This window comes from Malania oleifera, chromosome 12 (genome assembly GCF_029873635.1).
Source record: "Malania oleifera isolate guangnan ecotype guangnan chromosome 12, ASM2987363v1, whole genome shotgun sequence".
NCBI classification, from domain to species: domain Eukaryota; kingdom Viridiplantae; phylum Streptophyta; class Magnoliopsida; order Santalales; family Ximeniaceae; genus Malania; species Malania oleifera.
This window is the reverse complement of record NC_080428.1, coordinates 5,510,642-5,536,654: the sequence shown is the minus strand read 5'-3', so window position 1 is coordinate 5,536,654 and position 26,013 is coordinate 5,510,642. Positions and strand designations below refer to the sequence as shown.

General features: G+C 38.4%; 1 protein-coding gene across 1 annotated transcript in view; it reads left to right on the top strand.

The window, feature by feature from the left end:
* The first annotated feature begins 5,294 nt into the window (after positions 1-5,294).
* LOC131143784 (style cell-cycle inhibitor 1-A) overlaps positions 5,295-26,013 on the top strand; it is a 37,657-nt gene continuing 16,938 nt past the window's right edge. The window contains exons 1-3 of the mRNA XM_058092123.1: positions 5,295-5,649; positions 5,743-5,877; positions 7,451-7,518. Coding sequence (XP_057948106.1) covers positions 5,568-5,649; positions 5,743-5,877; positions 7,451-7,518 — 285 coding nt within the window. The 5' untranslated portion in view covers positions 5,295-5,567. The remainder of the gene's footprint in view (positions 5,650-5,742; positions 5,878-7,450; positions 7,519-26,013) is intronic.

Sequence of the window (26,013 nt, the reverse complement as noted above, 5' to 3'; positions counted from 1 at the left end):
ATTTAGGAGGAAGCGCATCATTCTTTGTATACGGTACATCCGGGTAGTATAAAGATGTATCAAGATTTGCGCAAGTCCTTCTGGTGGAGTGGTATGAAGAGGGATATTGCTCGGTTCGTGGAGCAGTGTCTGACATGTCAGTAGGTGAAAGTTGAACATCAGAGGCCGGCATGGCCATAGCAGCCTTTGCCTATTCCAATGTGGAAATGGGAGCACAGTTCCATGGACTTTGTTACTGGATTATCGCCAGCGCTTCATGGGCAGAATGCTATTTGGGTACTCGTGGACAGGTTGATGAAATATGCTCACTTTGTATCGATGAAGGTTAGCTACCCTTTGAGTAGGCTAGAAGACCTGTATGTGCATGAGATAATGAGAATGCACGGAGTACCGGTGTCCATTGTTTCAGATCGAGATCCGAGGTTTACTTCCTGATTCTAGAAGAGCTTACAGGAGGCACTGGGGACGAAGCTTACTTTTAGTACAACGTTCCACCCTCAGATCGATGGACAGTTAGAGAGGATGATACAGATCTTGGAGGATATGTTATGGGCTTGTGTATTGAACTTCGGTGGTAGTTGGATTCAGTTTCTGCCACTAGTGGAGTTTGCCTATAACAACAGTTTCCAGGCTAGTATCGGGATGGCACCGTTTGAGGCTTTGTATGGACGGATGTGTCGATCTCCTTTGTATTGGGATGAGGTCGGTGAATGTCAAGTTTTAGGACCTGAACTCGTACAGCAAGCGTCTGAGAATGTGAGTTTGATCTAGGAGAGGATAAGATTGGCTCAGAGTCGGCGGAAGAGTTACTTAGATGTTCGCCGCCGTGAGTTAGAGTTTGAGGTGGGGGTAAGGTATTTCTGCATATCGCTCCGATGAAAGGGGTGATGAGATTTGGTAGGAAGGGCAAGTTGAGCCCGAGGTACATCGGACCATTCGAGGTTATTGAGTGAGTGGGTCCGGTAGCCTACAGAATTACACTACCCCCAACACTCTCGAAGTGTCCACGATGTATTTCACGTATCCATGTTGAGAAGGTATGTGTTGGATCCATAACATGTTATTAATTATAATGAGTTGGAAATTGAGGATACTTTAGCGTATGAGGAAATACCTGTTCAGGTTCTAGACCGTAAAGTTCAGAAGTTTCGTACCAAAGATATATCGTTAGTGAAGGTGTTGTGGCGAAACCACGAGGTTAAGGAAGCTTCTTGGGAACTGGAAACAGAAATACATCGGAAGTATCTGTAGTTGTTCTGAGTAGCAGGGTGATATAAGTATGTATGTATGTATGTAATACTCTGCTATCGTATTAGTATTTGGTGGTTCGTCTCTGGGAGAGTCTTGTTGTATTGTAAACTCCCGAGATCACGTGTGTATGTAATCACGGTATTCCTCCACCATAAGTGAGGGAATGTATGTATGTATGTATTGTATTGAGGCTGCGCATAAATGGCTGCCGTTTTCTTTAGAGTATGTATGTATCGTAATGGGGTTGCGTATAAATGGCCATTATTTTCTTTAGAGTATGTATGTATCGTAGAGGGGCTGTGTATAAATGGCCGCTAGTTCACCTCAGAGTGTGTATGTATGTAGTAGGATGAATGTGTTTGTAATGAGAGAGTACAAATTTCGAGGACAAAATTTTTGTAAGGAGGGGAGGTTGTAAGAACCCGAACCGTGGTATGCGGATTTAATATTTGAAAGAAGGGTAAAGTGGAAATTTGGGCAAGCTTCGTCTATGAAGCTAGAGTTCGTCGATGAAGTCCCTTCTGTTCTCGGCGACGAAATTCAGTGTCACGTCGACGAGGCGATCCTGAGGGATTTTGGGAAAAATCTGGAACCTCGGCTCATCGACGAGGCCACTGTCTCGTCGACGAGGGCAATGGCGGACTCGTCGACGAGGGCAATGACGGACTCGTCGACGAGGATGTCAACACGTCAACGAATTCACCTGAGTCAAAGGGCTATCAATATCCAAAAGGGTTGCTTCCAAGCTAAGTTTGCTTGATTTTTCCTCTCTCTCTCTCTCTCTATAACTCTCTCTCTCTCTCTCTCTCTCTCTCTCTTTTGATTTCTTCGTCGTTCGTCGCCTCATTCGTAAATCGGACGTTACTGCGAGAATCAGGGATGGATTCTCTACGTTTCTAATGGATCGAAATTTTGTTTTGAGCGATTTTGAGTTTCAGGCTAAAATCGAGGTAAGGCTCGGTTTTCGTTTTTGATTCAGAATATGGGTAGTAGTACGAATTGTAAGCATGTATTGTATTGTGGTTTGTAGGTTTTGAGGTCTCGATTCGTAGTTTTGGGGACCGTAGAGTTTGTAGTTGGAATTCGGGTTGAGGTAAGGGGATTCAGTTTATATCAGTTTATTTTCGATATCAGGATCAGTAAGCTTGTAGGTTACGATCGTATGTATGTTTTGGTAACTTATTTGGGAAAATTTATCGGGTAAAAATATGGGATTTTTGGGTTACAGTTTTCGAGAAAATTTGGGGATTTCGGGTATCATCTTTGCTTTGTTTGGAAAAACCGTTTGTTTTGTTTAAACAGTATTATTGAGATGACTGTTATCCATATTTGTATAAACTGTATACTTGAATTGGAAAATGATATGATTTGCCGTAATCCAAATAAGTGTGGTATGTATGGTTGTATGTAATTGTTCCAGGTATTTTGTAAAATAGCTATATGGCGACTAATAACCGTACGCTGATATGTATAGGAGTGTGAGCTCCAAAATGATTCCAGGTTTTGTGAAATCGGCTAGGGGCGGCTAATTACCGTACGCCAAAACAACTATGTGGCAGCTAATTACTGTACGCTGCGCCATGTACCGGTGTGAAAATTGTGAGTGAGACTGTCCGGCTCTATATCCGAGGGTGCGAAATATCATTATGTATCCCGACTAGTCACCGAGGGGTGTAAGCTATATTGTATTGGCAATGTAATCACTGTGAAGTTTTGGGTTTCATGGAGTAGTTGCGCGTTGGCAATGTAATCACTGTGAAACTTTGGATTCATGGAGTAGTTGCGTACTTGTGTGAGCTACATCGTATTGGCAATGTAATTGCTGTGAAACTTTGAGTTTCATAGCGTAGTTGTGTATTAGTGTGACGACACTGACCGTATGTTTTGGGTATCATATGTACTAGAATGAACTTGTGAAAATACTTGAACTGTATGGAAATGTATGAAAATGTTTTCGGACTGTATCGTATTGTATAATGTTATGTTTTGCATAAAATAACATTGGTATGCCACACACTGATATAACCTACTTTCTTCCTTACTGAGAGGTGTCTCACCCCGAATGTACGTACAATGTTTTCAGGTCCATCAGGGTGCTGTATTTAGCATCCTAGCAATCAGAAGCGGGGGTGTCGTAGCAACTGTTAGTGCCTGATTAGGTACGAGTTTTTGTAACCGGGTTGTCGTGATGGTTTTTATAGACACCCGGAGTATGTACGATATTCATGGGAATGTAAACCTTAGTATTGTATGGGTATGTGTATCCTAACTTTGTACATACTCTAGTATGGTGTGTTATATAGATAGATGAAGCATTTTTCGCTGCGTAACTAATGAGTATAGATGTAAATATGTATGTGTATAGGGCATCTGTGTACCCTATAGGGTCGAACCCTCTTATTGTATTGTATCATGTATGTTTTAATTGATACAGAGACAGGTAAGGCTACTATATTCACACCAGGGACCCATCTGAGGGTTCGGGGTGTGACAAGACCTCCACGGGATCGAGCTTAGAGAGCTCGAGTTTATTATAGCATTTTTTGGGTTAGAGAAAGGAAGAAAGGGTATAAACTTGATGATATTTTAGGATGTATAAATTTATGTTTTATGGTTTATTTTTTAAGTCTTCTGAGAAATGAATGGTTGTGAATATTGGAAGTTGTAATTTATGTTTTGGAGTTATGTTTATATGTGGATACAGGTGGATGTATGAATTATGATTGGAATGTAGATAGATGTAGAAAACTTTGGTATTATATTGATTAAAGACTGTAGTTATGTTTTCGGCTACGTAAATATTAATGGAATAATAGGTATAGGAAAATGAATGACGTGGCACCCGGGCCCCACAAGGCGCGGTTAATCAGGTATAATGCACTAGACTGGGTTTTTGGGTTCGGGGCATTACACTATGGCATAAGGTACTTGTGAGATCCTATGGTTACACTCTCTCCTATCTGAGATTGGCTTTCTTACGACAGACTCTTCTTTGTTGTTTTGTGACAACAAATCTGCTATATCTCTCTCTTCTGATTCAGTTCTACATGAGAGGACCAAGCATATTGAGGTGGACATTCACTTCATTAGGGAAAAAGTTCGTTCTGGGATTATCTCTCCCCACTTTATCTCCTCCAAAGGGCAGGTTGCTGATGTCTTCACCAAGTCTGTTGGCATAGGTTTATTATAGACTGCTATCTCCAAGCTTCGACTTGTCAACATCTTCGTTCTAGCTTGGGGGGCGGGGGGAGTATTGAACATAGTGTATAATTTTAGTCCCAAATCGGAATGTTAGGATAACCTCACTCTCTTGTATAGTTATATATATACATCTCCAAGTTAGAAGCAAAATACACCAAGTGAAATGCATTTCCTCTTGTAAAGTTCTCTCTCTTTTACTTTTTTTTTTTTTTTCAGCAAATCCAATCAAGTGATAGTCTTATAAATTTGTTCACAAAAGTTTTGTCTTCTACAACATTTAAGAAATTGATTTATCTCATTGGAATGAGACACCTTAAAGATCTTAGCAGAAATAGTTAATATATAAGTAACTTTTTAGAGGGAGTGTTATGAAAAATAGGTTATGAAAAATGTGGATGTCACCCCATCTTCCACCAACCCATCTTCCACTACTTTGGTTTCCACCCCAATAAATGCATTGGTATCCATATTGGCCTATAAAATGGCACCCTACCCCTCATGTTTGTAACATATATATTTTTATGTTTGTATAAACATTGCATGCTTAAATACTCACTTGCATGCTTGAAGTAAGTTGGATATATAGAAAGAAGAGGAGAGATAAAGAGAAGATAGAGAAATATTATACAAAACTGGTTCCATATCATATTATAATTCTTCTTGTGATTGTGAAATTTTGATCCTATCCACTCGTGGAGTAGGTATAGTCTAATCACGTAAATTTCTGTCTTGTTTTTATTTATTTATTTTCCTATTTATTTTCCCACATATTTATAAAAATCTTAAATTAGTTGGTTTTGAAAATATAAGAGAAGTGGAGTGTTATTTTTGAAAAATTTAATATTGCTGAATTTTACGAATCAATTAATTGATTTAATTTTAAGACAACAATGCCCATTAACATGTTGCTACTTTTCACAAAACGCCTCTGGTTTGCTTGAAGGTGGTTCGGAACGAGGACAACTGTACAATTTCTCAAGAGGTTTTATCGTTCATGAGAAAGTTGAGAGTCGAGAGTCCAGAATCGACAATCCATGGTGTAGCCTCGCCTCCCCGTTCTCAGACAGTGTCTGCCGAATCGAATCTTAAAGAAGCAAGCTTCGGAGTAGAAAATCATGGGGAGCGAGAGAAGGTCAAGGGAAAGGGATGAGAAGAAGAGCCAGAAGAGGAATAGAAGTTCTCCTTCTGATTCCAAAGGTATTAGCGAACAATTCGCTTCTTTTGTTTACAGTATTTTGTTGTGATTTTATTGTTAAGCGAGCTCTCGTTTCATGTAATTCCATTCCATAGATGGGAGGCACAGCAAAAGGCATAGAACTGACGATAATGAAGGGACAAAGCTGTCAAAGAGCAGAAACAGCGATAGGAAAGAGAAGCGAAAGGATAAGAAATCTCACAGGCGCTCCAAACTCCACTCTGATAAAGGTATGCGTTTGCGTCTGCGGCTTTGATTTTATTTTGGTCTTTCCATTTCAAGTTTCGTACTTGTTTTCATTATTCCAAGATTTTCAGCTATTTCCTTATTATCTAATCTGAAGTTGGTATTGTTCTATTCTAAGAATCAAGTGAACCGTTTTATAATATCGCTTGATTGAGTTGTTGAATGAAGAATGAAATGAGAGGAAAGAAGTTTTGATTCATTGTTAGTCTTGCAAAGATCTGATCCAAGAATGGTGTTACGGTGAAAGTAAAATGTTGCCCTCACCTATGCAACTTCTCATATATGTGATTATGTGCAGAATAGTTGTATAACATACCTTTTAATTTGATTTGTGCATCAGTTCGCAGGTATATGCCATACTCCATTGGTTGTATTTCTTGATATTGGAGTTACCTCCACATTCTGATTAGTTGATGTGAGATTTGAGAGACATAGTTTGGAATGTGAATAAAAATAATGTTGCCAGTTTTCTATTTTTTTTTGGGTCAGTTTTGAGCTGTTTGAGAAAAAACTGAAAACTAGATTTTATGATTTTCAGTTGTTTTGGTAACCTATTGCTAGAAATTTTAATACGTAGAAATAGTTCTTCTGCGTTAAATCCTTCTTTTTATACACTTAAATAAAAATAAAAATAAAATGATAATCTGAATTTCAAAATGATTAAAATAAAAAATACATAAATTTAAAACATAATAATAATAAAGCCAATTATAAAATAATTTTACTAATTTTCAATTTTCATGTCCAATAAATTTTTTGTAGTAAAGTAAAATTTGAAAGTATAACAATAAAGCAAAAAAAAATCTTAATAATTTTTATTTTTGTTTTAGTAACTTTTAATGTGTATTATTTTGCAATTTTATTATTTTAATTAAAATTTCATAATACTATTTGATTTAAAAATGAAAAATAGAATTTTTTAATTTGTTTTAATTTTATAAATATTAACCAAATATGTTGCTAGATTTTGGTTTTTACTTTCTATTTTTGGTTTTAATTTTTTGTTTCTAATTTTATTTTTTGTAATTTTTGATAATGATACCAAATGGCCCCTTAGAATCTCAAAAACCTCTTTAGATTTTTTAAAACCAACGCCATATTTAGCCACAAAACATGATTTTGTGAAATTTCATTGCTAGAGGAGTTCCCTCCCCCCCACCCCCCCCAACCCCAAGCAGAGGCCAAAAAGAAGGCGTGTGAGAAGTTTTTGAGCACTGTTTTTGCCCCAATTTCTTCCTGAATGCCTTAAAAATGCTTCCATGCTCCATAATTTCAGGTTGTTGGCCATGCCTTTTGTTCAAAGATCTAATCTTTTTTCTGATCATCCACTCATGGCACTTTGTTTATGGTTGTTTGGTACCATTAGGGTTGTGTGTTAGTTTCTTGGGGGAGTTTTTTGGGGCTGTGACAGTATTATGCTAGTTTGTTCATGACTTGTTTGTGGTCCGTTTTTGTTGTTCACATTGTGCATTGTTGTTTTGATTGTTTTGGCCTTTTGGTCTTGTTTTATTGGGAATGAGGTTCTACCTAATAAAATATGATCATGCTGACCTGCAGAAATTGCCTCAGAAAAGAAGTCAGATAAGAAGCACAAACGGAACCGCCACAAACATGATCATAGTTCAGTGAGTCTTCTTATTTAGCATCATTGAATTAGGGAACATTTATAGCTTTGATATTTCTATTGTTCTGAATTTTTGTTATATTCTTCGTCTGAGTACCTAAGTTCTGATGTTTTGGCAACAATTGTTGCTTGTGTGCTTTATAATTTTTCTGTCTTCATCTCTGGCTTTTCTAATTTCGATGGAAGCACTAATCTGCAGCCGTTTTGCTGACTAAATGACCAAAAATTACTTCCTGCCTTAATAATATTTTAATCATTTAGAATCTGAAAGGGCCACATGGGTGATACAATGTTGTGTGTGTGTTGATCAAAGTTGTAAGGTATTTTACTACTGAAATAAACAAAAGACAAGTTCTAGTTGTTTATCAAAAAATAAAAAGTACCATGTACTATCTCTAAAGCAAGTAAAATAAATTCTGAGCACGAATTATCAGAACCAAATTAGTGCAGGGGCAACAATGAAAAATGCCTTTTAACTAAATAATTACTAATATGTGTTTTGATAATATTGGAGATTACGTAAGGAGCCCTTAAATTGTTTGTGTGGTGTATGTATCTTAAATTCTTCATAAGAAGGTTTATAATGCAATTAATTTTTCTATAGGATTTCTGTTGATTATGTCCTTTAATGAGTTATTAAATTATAGGTATCAAATATTTTTAATTAACTGCTCTTACATGACTTCATAATGTTTTTTATGGCTTGTTGGACAGAGATGTAAGCTTTCATCAGAAATTTGAAAGTTAAAATTCATTTGAATATAGAAAGATGTGCATGTGGAACTTGATATTGTAGTAGAACTGTACAATTCTTAGGAGGCTCAAATGCAGATGGTGGCAGGTCAGGGAGTTTTGTTTGCTGGAGGGAATCCTAGAGCTAGGAGAATTCCAAGGTTGAAGGAGGGAGGAAAGGAGGAAAGGATATTTATAGTGCCAAAAGTTGGTTTGCTTCTGTTTTCCAAAATCATTAAATGTTGGAGGCTGTGAATGTAGAAGCCGAGCAAGACTTGTATGAATCCCATAATCATACTAGAAGCTCCAAATCTCTGAAGTAGATGAATTGAATAATAAGAGAATGTGTATTTTAATCATTTTTTTGGTAAACAATTAAGCGTATTACAGTGAGAGAAAAGAAAAGAGTATGACAAGAAAAAGAAGGAAAACAAGGAGAATACAATATCCTTCCAAAAAATAAGAAAGAACAAACTTAAAAACCAGAACAAAGGTCACAAATCAGCTCTACTTGAGCAATGTGACCCAGTCTTGCTGTTAGTCTGCCAGAGGTAGATTCTGAAAGAAACTTTTCTTTGAAACCCACAGTGATGCAAGAAACACCACTCTATTCCAAAGCGAGTTAAAAGGAGTATCCAAGGTCTTAAATATTCAGGCATTTCTCTCCATCCAAATACACCAAAAGATAGCCAAAATTGAACACTGCCACAAGGCTTTTCTTTCTTCCCCTTTTCAAACCCTTTGAACATCAAAGCACAAAACATCTCCAAGGAGGGATGGCACACCAAATTCTTTCCAAAAATATTAAACAATTTACTCCAAAGAGTCCAAGAGAAATGACAACGCAAGAAAAGTGCGAATGTGTCTCTCATCTTTTAAAACAAAGTACAAACACATCGAGCGATAAAAACTTGTTACATTGGTGTTTCTGAAGCAAGTCGTTGGTATTATTATCTCCCACGATCACTATTAACCGAAAGGCGAACTTAACCTTAGAAGGACTTTGGCTTTCCAAATGAAAGGTAAGGGGTAGCATTAGGAACATAAATCATATGAGAAAAGAAAGGTTTAGAAGAAAAATCTCTAGAAGAATCTAAACCCTAGATCAGTTTGTCACTCTCCTCATGAGCAAATGGGCTAGCTTGTTTGTCTCTCTCTATCTCACCAAGGTTCTTCACTAAATGAAAATCCCTGAAATGTGCACTCTCTTCTGAGAGGAAGAAATTGGATATAAGGGAATCGTGAGAGGAAGATAATCGTTAGAGACGAGTATACGTAGTAGTCGAAGGTGCCTCCCCAATCCAATGATCCTCCTCTCTCTTTTAGCAACACTGTATTGGACTTGAGGGTAAAAGGAGTGATAAATTTGAGAGAGAAATTTCAAAGGACTCAAATAGGTAAAGTAACCAACTGTAGCGTTCCATCAATTCTGAAGAAGTCCAAAGTTACTGCACATTAACCTGGGTCAAAGTGAAAGGTTCTAAAAGGAAGCATCCCAAGAGCTTCCCCACCAAGGAAATGTTTTTGGGCGCCAAATTACCTAGACTTGTACCTCCCTCCCTTTGAACCTACTTAGAGTCGCCAGCTAACAATTTGATATCTATCACATTTACCCACTCCAGCGATGGGCCAACTCAAAACGCCACAATCAGCTAACCTAGCAAAAGGACTTGTCCAATACCCACAATGCCACTCTTAAAGAAATTAATCTTAAAACCTGATGCTTTTTCAAGCACCTGCAAAATGGCTAACATATTGGAGAAGCTACCCATATCCTGAAAGAAAGAGAATGATGTCATCTGCAAATTGCAAATGCCACATGGGTAAGTTTTGGTGACCCACCTCAATTTCTTCCACCAAACCCTATGACCTCTTCCATCATTCTACTCAGAGCATCTGCCACAATAGTGAAAAGGGAAGGGTGTTTGAGGATCTCCCCATATTAGACCCCTAGAGGCTCTAAACCAGGGTTTAGCTTTCCTGTTCAAAACATGGAGTGATGGAGATGACAGTTCTGATTAATAAACTCAGTTTAGGAATTGAGAGGAATATTCGATTTTTTTTTTGGAAGGTAAGAGAAATATATTAGCTCTAAGAGGGGACTACAATTGGCAACTAGGAATATTTGATTTTAATATTTTATTGGAGGAATTATTGTAATTTTATTTTTAATTTGCATGGGGATTAGGTAGGATAAGAGTTTATTTTAGGGGTTTAATTTAGGTTGATTGGATTTCTTGTTTTGCTCAAACTAGCTTCTTATTTTGGTGGTTTAGGTGTGCGTATAATAGCCTTTGCTGTGGTTTCAATCGCAATTGGTTATCTGAGGAATCGCTTGTGTTTATGGTGGCAATATGCTGTCTGTCAAGGTTGTGGTACTCTTACCTCTCCTCCAATCTGGTTCTGCATCAATTTGGTGTTAATCACTTGTATCCTTCATATGTTTTTCTTTTAATTGCTTCGTAAAAAAAAATCATATGCCATTCCTCTTTTTTTTTTTTAAATTTTTTGATAAGAGGAAGATAAGAGAATTTATTAACTAAGGGTCACAAATACAATTAGAAAGTACACCAGCAAAAAAATAAAAAATAAAAAAAATAGCAGAATCTCCGAACACCAGAAATACATCATTTTATACCTCCTACAATCATGAAAACAACTTCTTCTCTTCTAACAATGAGGTTCTCGAAAACTATTCTGTTTCTGAATAAGAATAATATGTGATACACTGGCAGCAAGAGCGATGTAGTACCTCATCAAGAGGATCATAATTCAGGTTACAGTCTTTCAATTTCCTCATCTGATTTCATTTTTGGATTGGGAACTTTCAGAACTGCAGCAGCTTCCTTGTAGATCAGTCTTGCAAACCTGTGTGCAAAACAGTTGATCCCTTGTTTCTTCCTCTGTCTGACAATAAAAACAAATTTAGAAATATTTTTCTTTCACTTTGCAATCTGGTCTAGAGTTTTTAGCCTATTCCAGGCCACCAGCCATGGTACAAAACCATGTGTTGGGACATACCAGATAATCGTGGACCAAGGTACAACCAGTCTCCTTTCCCTTATAGTTTCCCACGCAGCAGCAATATTAAAGAACCCAATGAGTCCTCTACAATAACTTGATCATGCATTGTTGAGTTAGGCTTAGTGTCACGAGCTAAGCTTGTTCAAGGCATTATGCTTGCCTGTGACTGCTTGTCTTGTGTGCTTGGGATGAGTTTCCATCATGTAAATACTAGTGTAGGGTTATTTTATGCTAGTAGTGTCTTTGTATGCCAAATAAGACAGTATGACTCCTCGGTCACTTTGATGTTTCCTAGTGCTAGAGTGGGAATGATCTAGAAAGCTCTTTAGGGGAGGGTGAGTGTTCATCAGTCATTGTAAAACTTACTAGCTTTTGTCAACGTGTTAGCCTACTTGCCTCCCTCGCTAAACACACATTGTCAACGGAGGTGTTGTTAATGAATTACGTAGTTTCAATGTTTACTGCTTATGTGCTATTGCTATCATGATTGCTTACTGTTTTTGCTGCCATTTGATTGAATGCTAATGAAAGTGTTTCATGGATGAATGTTGGTAAACGATAGGTTGGCTAGTTAAACAAGAGTGCTTTAGTTAACATTGTATGGCCCTTTCACAACGACGTGAAAATAGTCGGACCGTGACGCTTGGTATCAGAGCCAAGGCTCAGTTGCTATGAGAATTCAGTTACCTTTGTCGTGGGATTTGGAAAGCTTTGGTAAGTGACCATGGCACCAAACAATGCTGAGAGGATCAGTGTGCTGGAAGCATAGGTTGAGGCAACAACCAACACTATGGCTGCGGAAGTGGCCCAGATGAGAGAACTTGTTGATGAAGTGATGGGATCACAAAAGCGTCAAGCAAGTTTGCTAAGTGAGATGTCAGAGGACTTTCGCCATACAGTGGAAACTTTGCAATCTCGGATGGTGGATCTAGATGTAAAGCTGAATTTGATGGTTCTTGCTATGGGGAACTTCAACACCGGGAGTTAGCAAGATTAAGGTACCAGAACCCATGACATATGGGGGTGCCCGAGATGCCAAGGAGTTAGAGAACTTCTTGTTTGATGTGGAGCAGTACTTTTGCGCTGTGAGGATGGCCTCAGAACAGGCAAAGGTGGATACTGCGACCATGTACTTGATTGGTGACGCCAAATTGTGGTGGCGTACTAAGTACAAAGGAATTGAAAATGGAAGCTGTGAAATCGATAGTTGGGCAGACTTGAGCTCAAGGCTCAATTCTTTCTTGAGAATGTTGAGTATAATGCAAGGAGAAAGCTGAGAGATCTCAAGCATATGGGGTCAATCAGGGAATATGTGAAACAATTTTCTGCTTTAATGTTGGATATTTGGGATATGTCAGAGAAGGACAAGTTGTTCTATTTTCTTGAGGGGATGAAACCGTGGGCAAGGACAGAACTTCATAGGCAAAGAGTTCAAGACTTGTATATTGCACAAGTTGCTGTAGAATGCTTGATTGACTACGTTCTTGATGATACCGCTTTATCCAAACGGTTTGGCGGAGAGGGAAACAGTAGAAAGTCTTTCAAGAAAGGCAAACGCAAGAGTGGGGGAGCCAACTCGAAATCATCAACCTCAAAGGAAGTTTCGTCGTTTCAAGGGTTCAACACACTCAGTGGAAAGGGGAAGAGTAAAATTTCGTGCTACTTGTGTGGAGGACCTCACAGAGTGAGTGAGTGTCAACACAAGAGATTACTCAATGCCTTACAAGCTTCCACTTCGGGACAAATTGTGGAAAGCGAGGAGGAACAGGATGATGCTTCGAGGGTAGGTTCAGTGTGGCTGGTGAGCGCATTGGAAAAGTAGGCAAAAGTACCGAAAGTTACACGAGCAAAAGGGTTAATATTTTTGGACTTGAGGATAAATTGGGAAGAGTACCCGCGCTATGGTGGATACGGGAGCGTCTCATAATTTTGTTTCATAATTGGAAGCATGGAGACTCAACTTATCTTAGAGAAGGATACAGAACGCATGAAAGCAGTTTTAATTCTGTAGCCCAGCCTACTCTGGGAGTAGCCAAGTAAGTGACTGTGAAGCTTGGACAGTGGGAAGGTCATGCGAACTTCACAGCGGTGCCATTGGATGACTTTCCAGTCATTCTAGGAATGGAGTTCCTAAGGGGGACGAGGGCAGTGTTGATGCCTTCGGCGGGATCACTCGTGCATGGTGCAAGTTGTTGCAACGAAAGAAGACGACTGGAAGTCCTTTTTTGCCACACAAATCAATGAGGGATTGGGTCAGGGTGAGCAGACATGTCTAGCCACGGTGGTGGTAGACAAAGAAGTAGGCCAAGAGTTGGAGCCTACAACCATCCAAGCGGTGTTGGATGGGTACAAGGAGGTGTTGCCGGATAAGCTGCCTCACAATTTGCTTTCACAACGGACTGTGGAGCATGAGATCGAGTTGTTGCTAGGAGTGGAACCACTTGCTAAAGGGCCACGTCGGATGGCACTTCCAGAGATAGTAGAGTTGGGGAAACATCTTGATGAATTGGAAGCGGGATGTGTTCGCCCTTCCAAAGCACCGTTGGGAGCATCGGTGTTGTTTCAGAGGAAACATGAAGAGCATCTACGGAAGGTGTTAGACAGGCTGTGGGGAAACATTCTGGGATGTGAAGAAAGAGAAGTGCTCTTTCGCTCAGTGGAGCAACAAATTCCTTGTTCATGTGGTTGAACAAGGTCGTATCCGGAGGGGTATGGAGAAGGTAAGGATGATTTAAGAATGGAAGATCCCACGACAGTGAAGGAGTTGCATTCCTTTCTTGGCCTTACTAGATATTGCAGGAAGTTCGTTGAGGGGTATTCGTGGAGAATGACTCCAATGACAGGACTACTGGGGAGGTATTGTTGGCCGCACCCGCGGGATGATGTGATTGATTATACCAGAACTTGTCTCACTTGCCAATAAGACAAGGGGGAGCGGAAGAAGTATGGTACTTTCATGGCTGCACCAAAGTACTATGTGGCAAAGGAGATGACACAATTGTTTTTTGTGACTATTGTGAAACATTGGGGTGTTCCCCAAGTTATTGTATGTGACCGAGACTTAATGTTCACTGACAACTTCTTGAAAGAATTTTTCAGGATATTCAGGTCTCATCTTGACATCTCTTGGAGTTATCATCGACAGATAGACGGACAAATGAAGAGATTCAGAGAGCTACTAGAAGAGTACTTGCGCCATTTTGTCAACGACAACCAGGAGAATGGCGTGCAACTACTTGATGTGGCTCTGTTCTGTGGCAATGCCCAAAGGAGCTCAACAACCAACAAGAGCCCTTTTGAGCTTGTTATAGGCTAGCAGCTGCTGTTACCCCACATAGTGGGTGAGTCGTACAGATGAAAGAGTCCCAGGGTGTACATCTTCACCAGAGAATGGAGACAGAATACAAAGTTTGCCCAAGCCTATCTGCAAAAAGCTTCTAAGCAGATGAAGAAGTGGGCAGATCAGGGGAGAAGACCGCAGTTTCATGTCAGCTGCCTCAAACAGTTCAACGCCGACACCAATGACCTGAGCAGAAGTTAGTCCAATAGACCAGAGTTGAAGATAGTGCAACCTGACAAACGTGAAGTTGAAGAGATCCTTGCAGACAGAAAGTTCATATCCTTAAGGAAGAAGCGGCAGAAGTTCCTGGTGAAGTGGAAATGCCTTGATGACAAAGAAATCAGCTGGATTTTTGCGGAAGATATGAAACCATTCATGGACAAAGTTGAGCTTGCCTAGCGCCAAAGTCTACGAGGACGTTGACTGCATAAGTGGGGGAGAATGTTGTGAGCTAGGCTTGTTCAGGGCATAATGCTTGCCTGTGACCGCTTGTCTCGTGTGCTTGGGATGGGTTTCCATCATGTAAGTACTAGTGTAGGGTTATTTTCTGCTAGTAGTGTCTTTGTATGCCTAATAAGGCAGTATGACTCCTTGGTCACTTTGATGTTTCCTAGTGCTAGAGTGAGAATGACTTAGAAAGCTCTTTAGGGGAGGGTGACTGTTCATCAGTCATTGTAAAACTCACTAGCTTTTGTCAACGTGTTTAGCCTACTTGCTTCCCTCACTAAACACACATTGTCAACGGAGGTGTTGTTAATGAATTACGTAGTTTCAATATTTACTGCATACGTGCTACTGCTTTCATGATTGCTTACTGTTTCCACTGCCATTTGATTGAATGCTAATGAAAGTGTTTTGTGGATGAATTTTGGTAAATGATAGACTGACTAGTTAAACAAGAGTGCTTTAGCTAGCGCCGCACGACCCTTTCACAACGGTGTGAAAATAGTCAGATCGTGACACTTAGCAACCAAGGCTTCCTTTATGGCCAAAACAGAGTTTGATGTTCTTCTACCCCAAAACCAGCTTTCTTCCTTGATGATTCTGCTCACCTTGGCATCCAGTGGAAGGAAGAAATCTTGATGAGTATGATGTCCAAGTTTGCTAATTAAGGGCCCAAAAGGGATGCCAACTATCAAAGAACAAGTGTTATATCCATTCCCAATCTCATACTTAATGATGCTTGGTGTCATGGACGTGGACTTCACAATGGCCCAACAGGAATCACCCTTGCCAAACTCCTCCTATGGTGTCGGGGAGTCGTGCTTGTGCAGCAGCAAGACTACACCAAGTCCTAGCCATACCCGTACTCATCCTTGTCCAAGGAAACACGCAAGTATTTAACCCTGTGGTCAAGTCTCACGCCACTACTGCACTTGATAAGGTCATCATTAAGGAACCCGGACTCGAACAATAACGAAAATAACTCACATTCCGCTAGTACTGAGGGTAACTCTCATCCCCTCAGTACAATCGGGGTCTTAGGTGATATCACCCAATCGCCAATGGCTAAGAAGGACGTACACACAGACCTTAGACCAGCGAGACCCGTGCAACCCCATTCCCAAAGGGATCGTCCATGGAGCTCCTAATCCCACATGAAAACCCAAGAAAGCCCTCAAGGATATCAAGAGCCCGCACCTGAGCATTGCTCATGGTTGCTCACTTAGTACCCATTGGGATAGTGGAGGAGGTAGGACGCACACTTGGTGTACCCCCAAGAATCATTATCTGAAGTATTCTTGGTCACGTACGAGTAACCACCAGGGATCTAATGATCACATATCTTAGATTTGAGAACACCACAATTAGAACTATTGGGACCAACCACAACGTCATGAAGACATATTGAAACCATCCCCATGACAACTGCCTAGTCGCATCCAGGTTAACCAACCATGAACCATATCTCCGAGTCCATAGTCATTCACCAAAACCATGTGTTAGGGTCGCAGCACTCTTAAGACCCTAACACCTAGCTTTATTTCTTACTCCAAGTATCCTCTTCCATGAGCAAGTGCTGCTTGGAGGGGGTTTGATAGCCCATATGCATATATTTTTAACCTATAAATTCCTCCGATTTAGTTGGGTGTAACAATATTAGGGACCCAAAAAACCGTTATGTAACGGTGTTTCGTAATGGTCATTGCCACTATTTAAAACCATGACTGTAGCATTTACTTCTTTAAGAAGCTGAACATTCGTAAAGAATGAAGTGATGGTCTCCACAAAGCCTTTCTCAATTATGCTCCAGCGATTCTTAAAGAACCTGCATTTTAGCCATCTGACCCAGTAGTTTTATCATCAGAAAATGAAAAACTAACCCTTCTAATCTCCTCTTTCTTATGGGATTAGGAAGGATAGCATTATGCTCTCCTGACCATTAAAATTGTATTGCCATTAGACTTAATCAAGAATTTAATTTGAATTCTGGATCTTCTAGCCTTAGCAGAATCAACAAAGAACTGGTTATTCCTCTCCCTGGATTTGAGCCAGCTGAGTTTAGTGCTGTTTTAAAATACTTTCATCGTCTTGGATAAGTTGTTGTATCTATCTTGTTTTAATTTTGCCTCCTTCAGAACAAATATGTTAGGATTTTCCAGAACTAGAGACTGTGAGGCATCTAATTCCTCGTTTGCTTGATGAATGTTAGATCTCAGGTTAACATAATGCTGCTTGTGAAAGTCCTTGAAATGGTTTCATTCAGAAAATTTAAAACTTCTGGCATAATCTGAGATTCTGAACATAGGAACTGCAGCAGGGTTCAGGAAGACCGGGCCTTTCTAACAGTCTCCATCCACTCAGGATGATTAATCCAGCTATTCAAGAACATAAAGGGGAACTACGATCTCTCTCGTCATTATCTTTACAAAACTGCAAAATAACAGGACAATGATAGGAGACTCTTGGAGGGGGAAAATCAGCTAGAAGATCAGGGAAAATTTTTGAGCATGCAGCGGAAGCCATAATCCTATCAAGTTTTCTTGCCAGGAACCCAACTTTTCTTGTTATAGACCAACTGAAAAGGGAGCCAGAATATGGAGCCCCTTGCAAGCCAGTAGCATAAATGCACTCTCTGAAATCCTCAATGGCATTGATGCAAGTAGTAGAGGAAGGATCTGAACTTTGTGAAGGACAACCAATTGTATTAAAGTCACCTAGAACTATCAAGGAGCAATCATTTCTTTCCTCTGAGAAATTTACAAGGTAATTCCGGAGAAGGCCTCTTTCCTTAGTAGAATTGGAAGCATAAACAAAGGTCATCCACTTACAAGGACAACCCTGAATAATACTGATATACTGAGAATCATGATGTGTAGCCAAAATATTAATCAGTTTGCAATCATATTCAATCCAAATTTTTTGCCATGGGACTGAGGAAAATCCTCAGTTTATTGAAAGCATATGTGACCCTTGCAAGATTGTTTCACAAGGACCAAGCATATTTAAAACTTTTTACTTGATTAGCCTCACAACTTCCTTCTATTTTAGGGTTTCATCAGCCCCCTTATATTACAATTATCTGCTTTCACTGATATAATGAAGGGACTTTGCTTTTCATCTGTCCATGAGGCACCAATTTCAGCTATTTATTTATTTATTTTTTTTGGGGGGGGGGGGTGTTTCTCTTTTCCTTGGGGATTTCCATTCTTTTAGGAGTCTCAATGAGAGAGAGATTGATGAGTTTAACTTGTTTGCTGAGTGTGTTGGATTCTTTCTTGCCAAATTTGCTGAGGCTTTGGATTGGGGACATGAATGATGTGTTACAGATCAGAAGACCCCACAAAGCTCTTAGTTCAGATATTTGTGTGGCGTGCAGTGTTTCAAGTGAGAGTTCTAGTCATCCATTTCTTCATTGTAAGGCGGTGAGACACTTGGAACAATCAATTTTCATTTTTTTGGAGAAGAGTGAGTGGCTCTAGAATTTATCTTTGGTTTTTTAAAGGTAGAATTTTGGGGCTTTGGGAAGAATAAAACAGGGAGGAATTTTTGGGTCTGCACAGTTTTTTCAGAGCTGTGGGTTATGTGGATTGAAAGGAATGCCAGAAGTTTCAGAGATAAGATGATCCCTCCTTTATTTTGATGGAAAGTCATTTTTAACGCCTCTTTTTGGGCACATTCTAATGGGATTTTCGAGGGTTTATCGCTGTCTGATGTCCAAAGAGATTGGAAGGTGGCTTGCTGGTTCTCTGTTTTACCTAGATGATTTCTTATCTTCATTCTCTGTAATTATTCTTTTCATTAATAGATCATTTTTTGCCATAAAGAAATAAAGGGACTTTGCTGGTTTTCTTTTCTGTTTTTACTATTTACTGAGGAATGCTCCTTCTTTTCATAAATGGGAGGAATTGTATTCTGCCTTTTCATCTCAGCTTTTGTTGCTAATCTGGTTGCATACTTTGCTTTTCACCTTTCCCTCCCCAAAGGAACATATAATTTACAATAGGTGGAGCCACAACCTCCTTTAACCCTTTTGCTTTTGGATAATATTTACATTATTGCAGTCATTTTTCCATTGAGGGCTAAACTTCATCATATCTTCCATTATCTTCTGTTGAACCATTATCCACAAGCAAAACAGAAGCCCACTTTTAAGACCATGCGAGAGTTCATGTTTATCGATACCGCAACTTAGTCCAGTATTTATCATTGCACATTCAACCATTTCTGTAGAATCTTCTTGATTCCTACCCTTAAACAGCATAAAGTTAATTATTTGATTAATATTTCCTAACTCAATTATTTTACTTCTCATTTGTTTTGGGATAACATACACGTGGAATATGAATTTTTTTTTTCAAAATTTAAATGTTTTTTATTATTTGGTTGTTGTTTGTATATCCATATATGCATGTCACTTAGAATTGATTTGGAAATTTGAACCGAATCTTACGATTTGATTCGATTCTCAATTCCCAAAATTGGAATTTTGATTCATGGTTTGAATCTTGATTTGACTACTATGGTTACAAGTGCTCTCATTTTGTCCAAAATTAGAACATTTGGTTTATTTTAAGGGTTTCCAGGCAAATTCTAAATCAATATTAGTATACTATCCCTCTGGTGACAGCACTTCGGTCTGCTCAGGAAGATCAGAATTGACATCCATCTCTGCACAGATATATGCACAAGATGTATTTTTCATTTTCTTTGTAAAAGAATCAAGATATGAGGGCCTTCCTGTTAAGCTAGCATTGCGACTCTGTCCCAGCATCATCCAGTAAACAGACAGAATACCAAAGAATTTGACCCAGACTGGTATCCTTTGGAGCTGCTGTTTCTTTCCTTCAAACCTGCTTTGCTCCATATTTCTCAATAATGTGAAACTAAAGATGTAATCCCAAGAGTGGGGTGAATTGGGTATTTAAAAAATTACTTAGCAGAAATTCAGTTTATTTTAACCCTTTTAATTTAAACCACCACAACCACAATCTAATATCAATCACGATAATCTAATCAGCGACTGTACTATACCAGTTGACAATCCTAGATATATATATATGAATGCTGAAATTACAAATCAAATTTAAACTGTAGTTAATTCAGTGTTCAGTCAGTTCAATATCAGAAACAGAATTTCAGCAACAACCAAATATCCTCAAAGATTCAGTAATATGAATAAGATACGTGAGATGATCTCACTTTGAACAATATAAACAATTACAATAGCTTTTATCTTAGTTAACCACAATCAGATTTAGATTTCAGAATTTGTCTGAATTTTCAGCCAATAATATAAATCATACAACCCTTCAAAGAAACCAATTTGTTAACTTGAGATAAGCACAATCAATACTCAGTGTTTCAGCAAATTTACCAACACAATCAGAACATACACGCAGTTTATAGAGTGCTGAATTTAAAAATAGGGAAGAAGAGCAAAACACAAGGTTTTTTACAAGGTTCGGCCAGCAGCCTACCTCCTTCCCTCAAGCAACTCGCTGTGAGGATTTCCTTTACCACTTCATTGAACAGGTGAAGCAACCATCTCTCCGTTCGAAGGTGGAGACCCCTCTCTAATGAGAACACCTTCTCGTTAGGCAACGATTTAACAATCCTGAACTGTCAAAGTTTGCACAACAGCAATATAAAATTCGTACAAGATAATCACTCTCAGTTAGATGAGAATTTGTACAAAATAAAGCACAATATACTTCAGATAATCAATATCAAATTGAAGCTCACAATAAATCTTAAGTATTTTGATTGTTGAATGAAGATTTAATAAGAACAAATTAGAATGTAAGCTAGGTATTTCAGAGAAAGGCTCTCAGCAGATTTTCAGAAAATATGAAAAGAGTATAACACAAATTTGAATTGTATGTGAGAGTTTAGTTGCCCTAATTTGAAAAAAAATAAGCTTTATATAGAGTAGGAAACTTTCTTACCGTTTTCCCAAGTTTGGAAACTCAAACGTTCGAATTTGGAAATAAAATCCGCGCTGTTAGAATTTTAAAACATCGACTTCAGTCACCTGATCCATGAGGTCAGTCGCCTGAACTTATTCAAAATAGTGCATCAAAACAGTCAGTAGCAGGTCAGTCGCTTGATCCCGATGGTTCAGTCACCTGATCCTATTCCGTTCTCTCATTAACACTGGCAGTAGCATATCCGTTCTCTCACTAAACCACTTAGTGTTTTTCAAATTTTGATTCCAAAACTAATTTTTGTTAACTTTGAAAACGTATTTTAGACCTTACAAAATATTTTCCATGTTCTATATCAGGTCTCTAAGCCCATAATGAATCCTAAGAGCTTCAAATGCAATATTGAAAATATAAGTACTTACATGAGACTCTAAAAATATAAAATAAATGAATTCCTAAGTCTTCATGTCACAGCTTCAATAACTTGCCCAAGCTTTGATTATTTTTTCAATATGCTTCACGTTTCTCATGACTTCTAGCTTCAAGTCTAAGCTTCAACCAATTTCTTCAAGTAGAATCACTTGACTTCATAAATCACTTGAGTCCTGAAACTTAACTTAAAAACACATTTAGTAACCTTGATTTGTTATCATCAAAACGAGATTAAGCTTTGTTAGGCCAACAATCTCCCATTTTTTGATGATGACAAATAGGGAGCAGAATGAGAAAACCTTAATAAGGCTCCCCCGCCCTTAACAAGTCATTTCATGAATAATAACAATTTCAAAGCCATATAACAAACTAACATACATGACTCCCCCTGAATGTAATATCTCCTTAGACAATATGCAATATTCAATACATTCATAAGATAAATACATTCAGCATGCATAACACATTCAGTATAACCTACTCATCAACATGTATAGCATTTACCATAAATATGCATTCAACATAACATGAATATAACATGAAAAACTCATATCAACACTCATGCACTATTTTACTGCTTTGCTATCACTTATCACTTCTCTAACATGACCCTTTATCATTTTGCCACACTTCTCCCTCTTTTGACATCAACAAAAAAGGATTGACTTAGAAAAGTAATATGCAAATCATCATAGGACCAAAAATCAGCATTCAATTCACAGATACACGATCCAAAATTCAGCATGCAATTCTCAAGAAAGATCCAACAAGATGTCCAGCAGGATATCCAACGATCAACATGCAAAGAGTATTCAATAAAAACCATAGTCAGCATGTATTACTGCATATCCAAAATAAAACAATAAGAAGAAGTAGCAAGAGATAAGAGAAATGTCAAGAGCTTTAACAAAAATATTACAATCCAATTGTGTTCAGTGAAAAAAAAAAAAAAAAAAAAAAACTAAGCTTCATCACCACCATCAGTGTCAGTACCATCCTTCTCATGATCATCGTTGTCATCATCATCATCATCACCTCCTGAGCTCGTCTCCATGGGAGCCTTCCCTTGCGAACTAGAAGAACCGCCCATATAGCTTTCAATATGTTCAAGCCTCTGGTCAAAGGAAGTGAAGTTGGACTGAAGTGCATCATATTTCATATTCATTTCTCCACGAAATGCACTCAACTGTGAGTCCATATGCTGACGATAGTCTACAAACCATGAAGGAGCATTAGGTGCTGGTGGTGCATCTTGCTGTGGTTCCTGAGCTGGTTGTTGTTCTTGAAGTTTGACCTATTCTCTATGAGCTCTACCATGCTTAGGAAACTACCCGTGGTCTTGATACTTTTCATATCCCATAAGTTTAACAGTGGTGGATGAAAAATAGTCATAGTGAGTGCGTTTGATAAACAATGTGGATGGGGTAGTAAGTCCTAGATGTTCAAAGATTAAGGTTAAATTCCTCCATACGGAAGAATTACCCTTCGTCATTCTTCTTTAGAAATCATCCATTTCAGAATCAGACTTGGCAGATCAAGGCGCTTTCCTTTATGTAGACACCACATAACAAAACAATCCAAATAGGATAGATGATCACGTGACCCTACCCTAGGAAGAATATTATAAGTAATGAGGCTATGTATTATTCTAGCTTTCAGGTTAAGCTGCTGGTACAATGGAGGGTGACCAAAATAAACAGGTGCTTCGGTCGTTATCATTGGTAAGAATTCTTCAGGGTTAAAGTCTTGAGCCATAATCCAAGATTGTCCAAGTGGTGGACATTCAAACTCTCCTTCTTGGATTCTAAGTCGAATTGCTAGAGTTTGTGGAGTAAAAGCAAAAGCCTTATCCATGATCGTTGTTGAATACAAATTTTCACCCTTGACCATATTTGCATTAAATAGTTTGACTAAGTTAGGATATACACCCCTAGCTAGATACGTAATAAATCTTTCCCAACCTAGAGCAGTAAACATTCGCAAGATATTGGGAAAATCTTCTCTTATAAAAGAAATATCCAACACCTTACCGAGTATGGGTTCGGTGGTTCTAATGTGCTCGCAGTACATTCTCCTTGCTTGGGGAGTGACCAATCACCTTTCAATATTATCGGTGTCATCTTTCCTAGAAGTGGAGCTTCGATTAGCCCTTTGCTTGGTTTTTGGCATGGTTCTTGAAGAAAATGATCGGTAGAATCGGCCAAAATGAGAGTAGGAAGAAAGATGTGGAGGTATTATGAAGATTAATCGGTGAAGTCTTCGTGGGAGAGCACTTGGAAGTGAAAGAAGAGAATTTGGGTGAGGAGAGAACAAGGGTCAGTAGCCCGAGGGCTAAAAAAGTTATGGTTTTTACGAACATAAAGTATTTATATCTTTGTAGTTCAAGTGCCTGACCTGATACTGTCAGTTTCGTGATCTGTATGTATGATAAAATCTTACAGGTTAGTAGCAAGTCAGTTGACTGATCTTGAAGTGTCAGTCGCCTATCCTTCATAAATTTTGACTTGTTCATTTGACTCAACCACTCATTCTAATGAGTTTCTCCTTCTCAATTCACTTCTCTACAGTATAACAAACCTAATTCTCGTCGTATTGAGATGAACCTGTTCTTTGAAAGAGGTTTTGTGAATATATTTGCCCATTTTTCATCTGTATTTATGAATTCAAGAATAATATCATCCTTTTGCAGATGATCTCTAAGAAAATGATGTCTAATATTGATGTGCTTGGTCCTAGAGTAAGATATAGGTTTTTTGGAAATATTAATGGCGCTGGTATTATCACATTTAATAGGCACAACTGAATATTCCAAATTAAAATCCTTAAGTTGTTTCATATACAACGTTTGTGCACAACAACTACCTGTTGCAACATACTCAGCTTCAGCAGTGGATAACGCCACGAAATTCTGTTTTTTGGAAAACCAATATATCAGAGAACGTCCTAAGAAGTGGCAAGTACCACTTGTACTTTTTTGGTCTATTTTACATCCGGCATAATCCACATCTGAATAGCTGATCATCTCAAAAGCTGTATCTTTAGGATACCATAAACCTAAGTCTATAGTACCTATCAAATACCTCAAGATTCTTTTGACTGCTATTTGGTGAAATTCTTTAGGTGCCGCTTGAAATCTAGCACACATGCAGACATTGAACATAATGTCAGGTCTACTAGCTGTTAAATAAAGCAAGCTAGCTATCATGCCTTGGTAGTATTTAACATCTACCGGTTTTCCTTGCTCATCTTTGTTTAGACTAATAAAGGTGCTCGTTGGTGTTCCCAATGGCTTGCCACCTTCTATATCAAACTTCTTGTGCAAGTTCTTTATGTACTTTGATTGATTGATAAATGTTCCATTTTTAGCTTGTTTGATTTGAAGACCAAGGAAATTCGTCAACTCGCCCATCATGCTCATTTCAAACTCCTCTTGCATGCATGTAGCGAATTCCTTGCATAATTCCTCATTTGTAGCACCAAAGATAATGTCATCAACATAGATTTGTATGATGAGCATATCATTGTTCTTAGACTTTATAAACAAGGTACTATCCATTTTTCCTCTCGTGAAGTCATTTTCTAACTAGAGGCCACTTAATCTTTCGTACCAAGCTCTAGGAGCTTGTTTTAATCCGTATAGTGCTTTTGTTAGTCTAAAGACATGATTTGGAAAATGAAAGTCCTCAAAACTAGGGGGTTGTGCTACATATACTTCTTCATTAATGTACCCATTCAAAAATGTACTTTTCACATTCATTTGGTAGAGTTTGAAGTTCTTGTGAGATGCATAGGCTAGTAGCATTCTAATTGCTCCCATTCTAGCTACAGGAGCAAAGGTCTCATTATAATCTATACCTTCTTCTTGATTGTAACCTTGAGCTACCTGTCTAGCCTTGTTACAAACTACAATGCCGTTCTCATCCTTCTTATTCCTATAGACCCATTGATTGCTTCATTTATGTTTGTAGGTTCTTCTTGAGATAGGAACACACAATGATTGTATAGATTCTTCAATGACGATCTGTTGGACACCCCTCGTGACGGTTCACCTATAATTTGGTCCTTAGGGTGATTCTTTACGAACATCCATTCCTTAGGCAATTTAGATTGATCTAGAGAGTTATCATTCGAAGGTGTGTTGATTTCATTACTCTCATCCTTTATTTCTTGAATTGCTAGGTCTTCTAAACTTTTTCTAATTTCTATTTCATCAATGTCAGTAGGTTTAGAAGAAAATGGATTAGCCTCATCAAATGCCACGTGAATGGATTAGTTGAAAATGTGCTTGCATAATTTTTTGAAGCTTTTACAAAGTACCCCATGTAGAGGTTCTTTTTCTTCGTGTTTTCAACTCCATTGAATCCCATGCCTTCCTTATCCAAGGACATTTTTTGTGATCCAACTAGTTTATCAAAATTCTCCTTTCCTTCAGTAAAATTGTAAATAATTTTGGTTTGATCCTCAATTTTACTTTCAACCCAAAGTATTTTTAAATCTTTTATTCCATTACAGTTAGCTTGTAGCTTTACTAGTTCTTTAGCCATCTGGTTTATTTTATTTTCAAGTTCATCAATAACTAAGTCCTTTTCTTTTTCAGCCG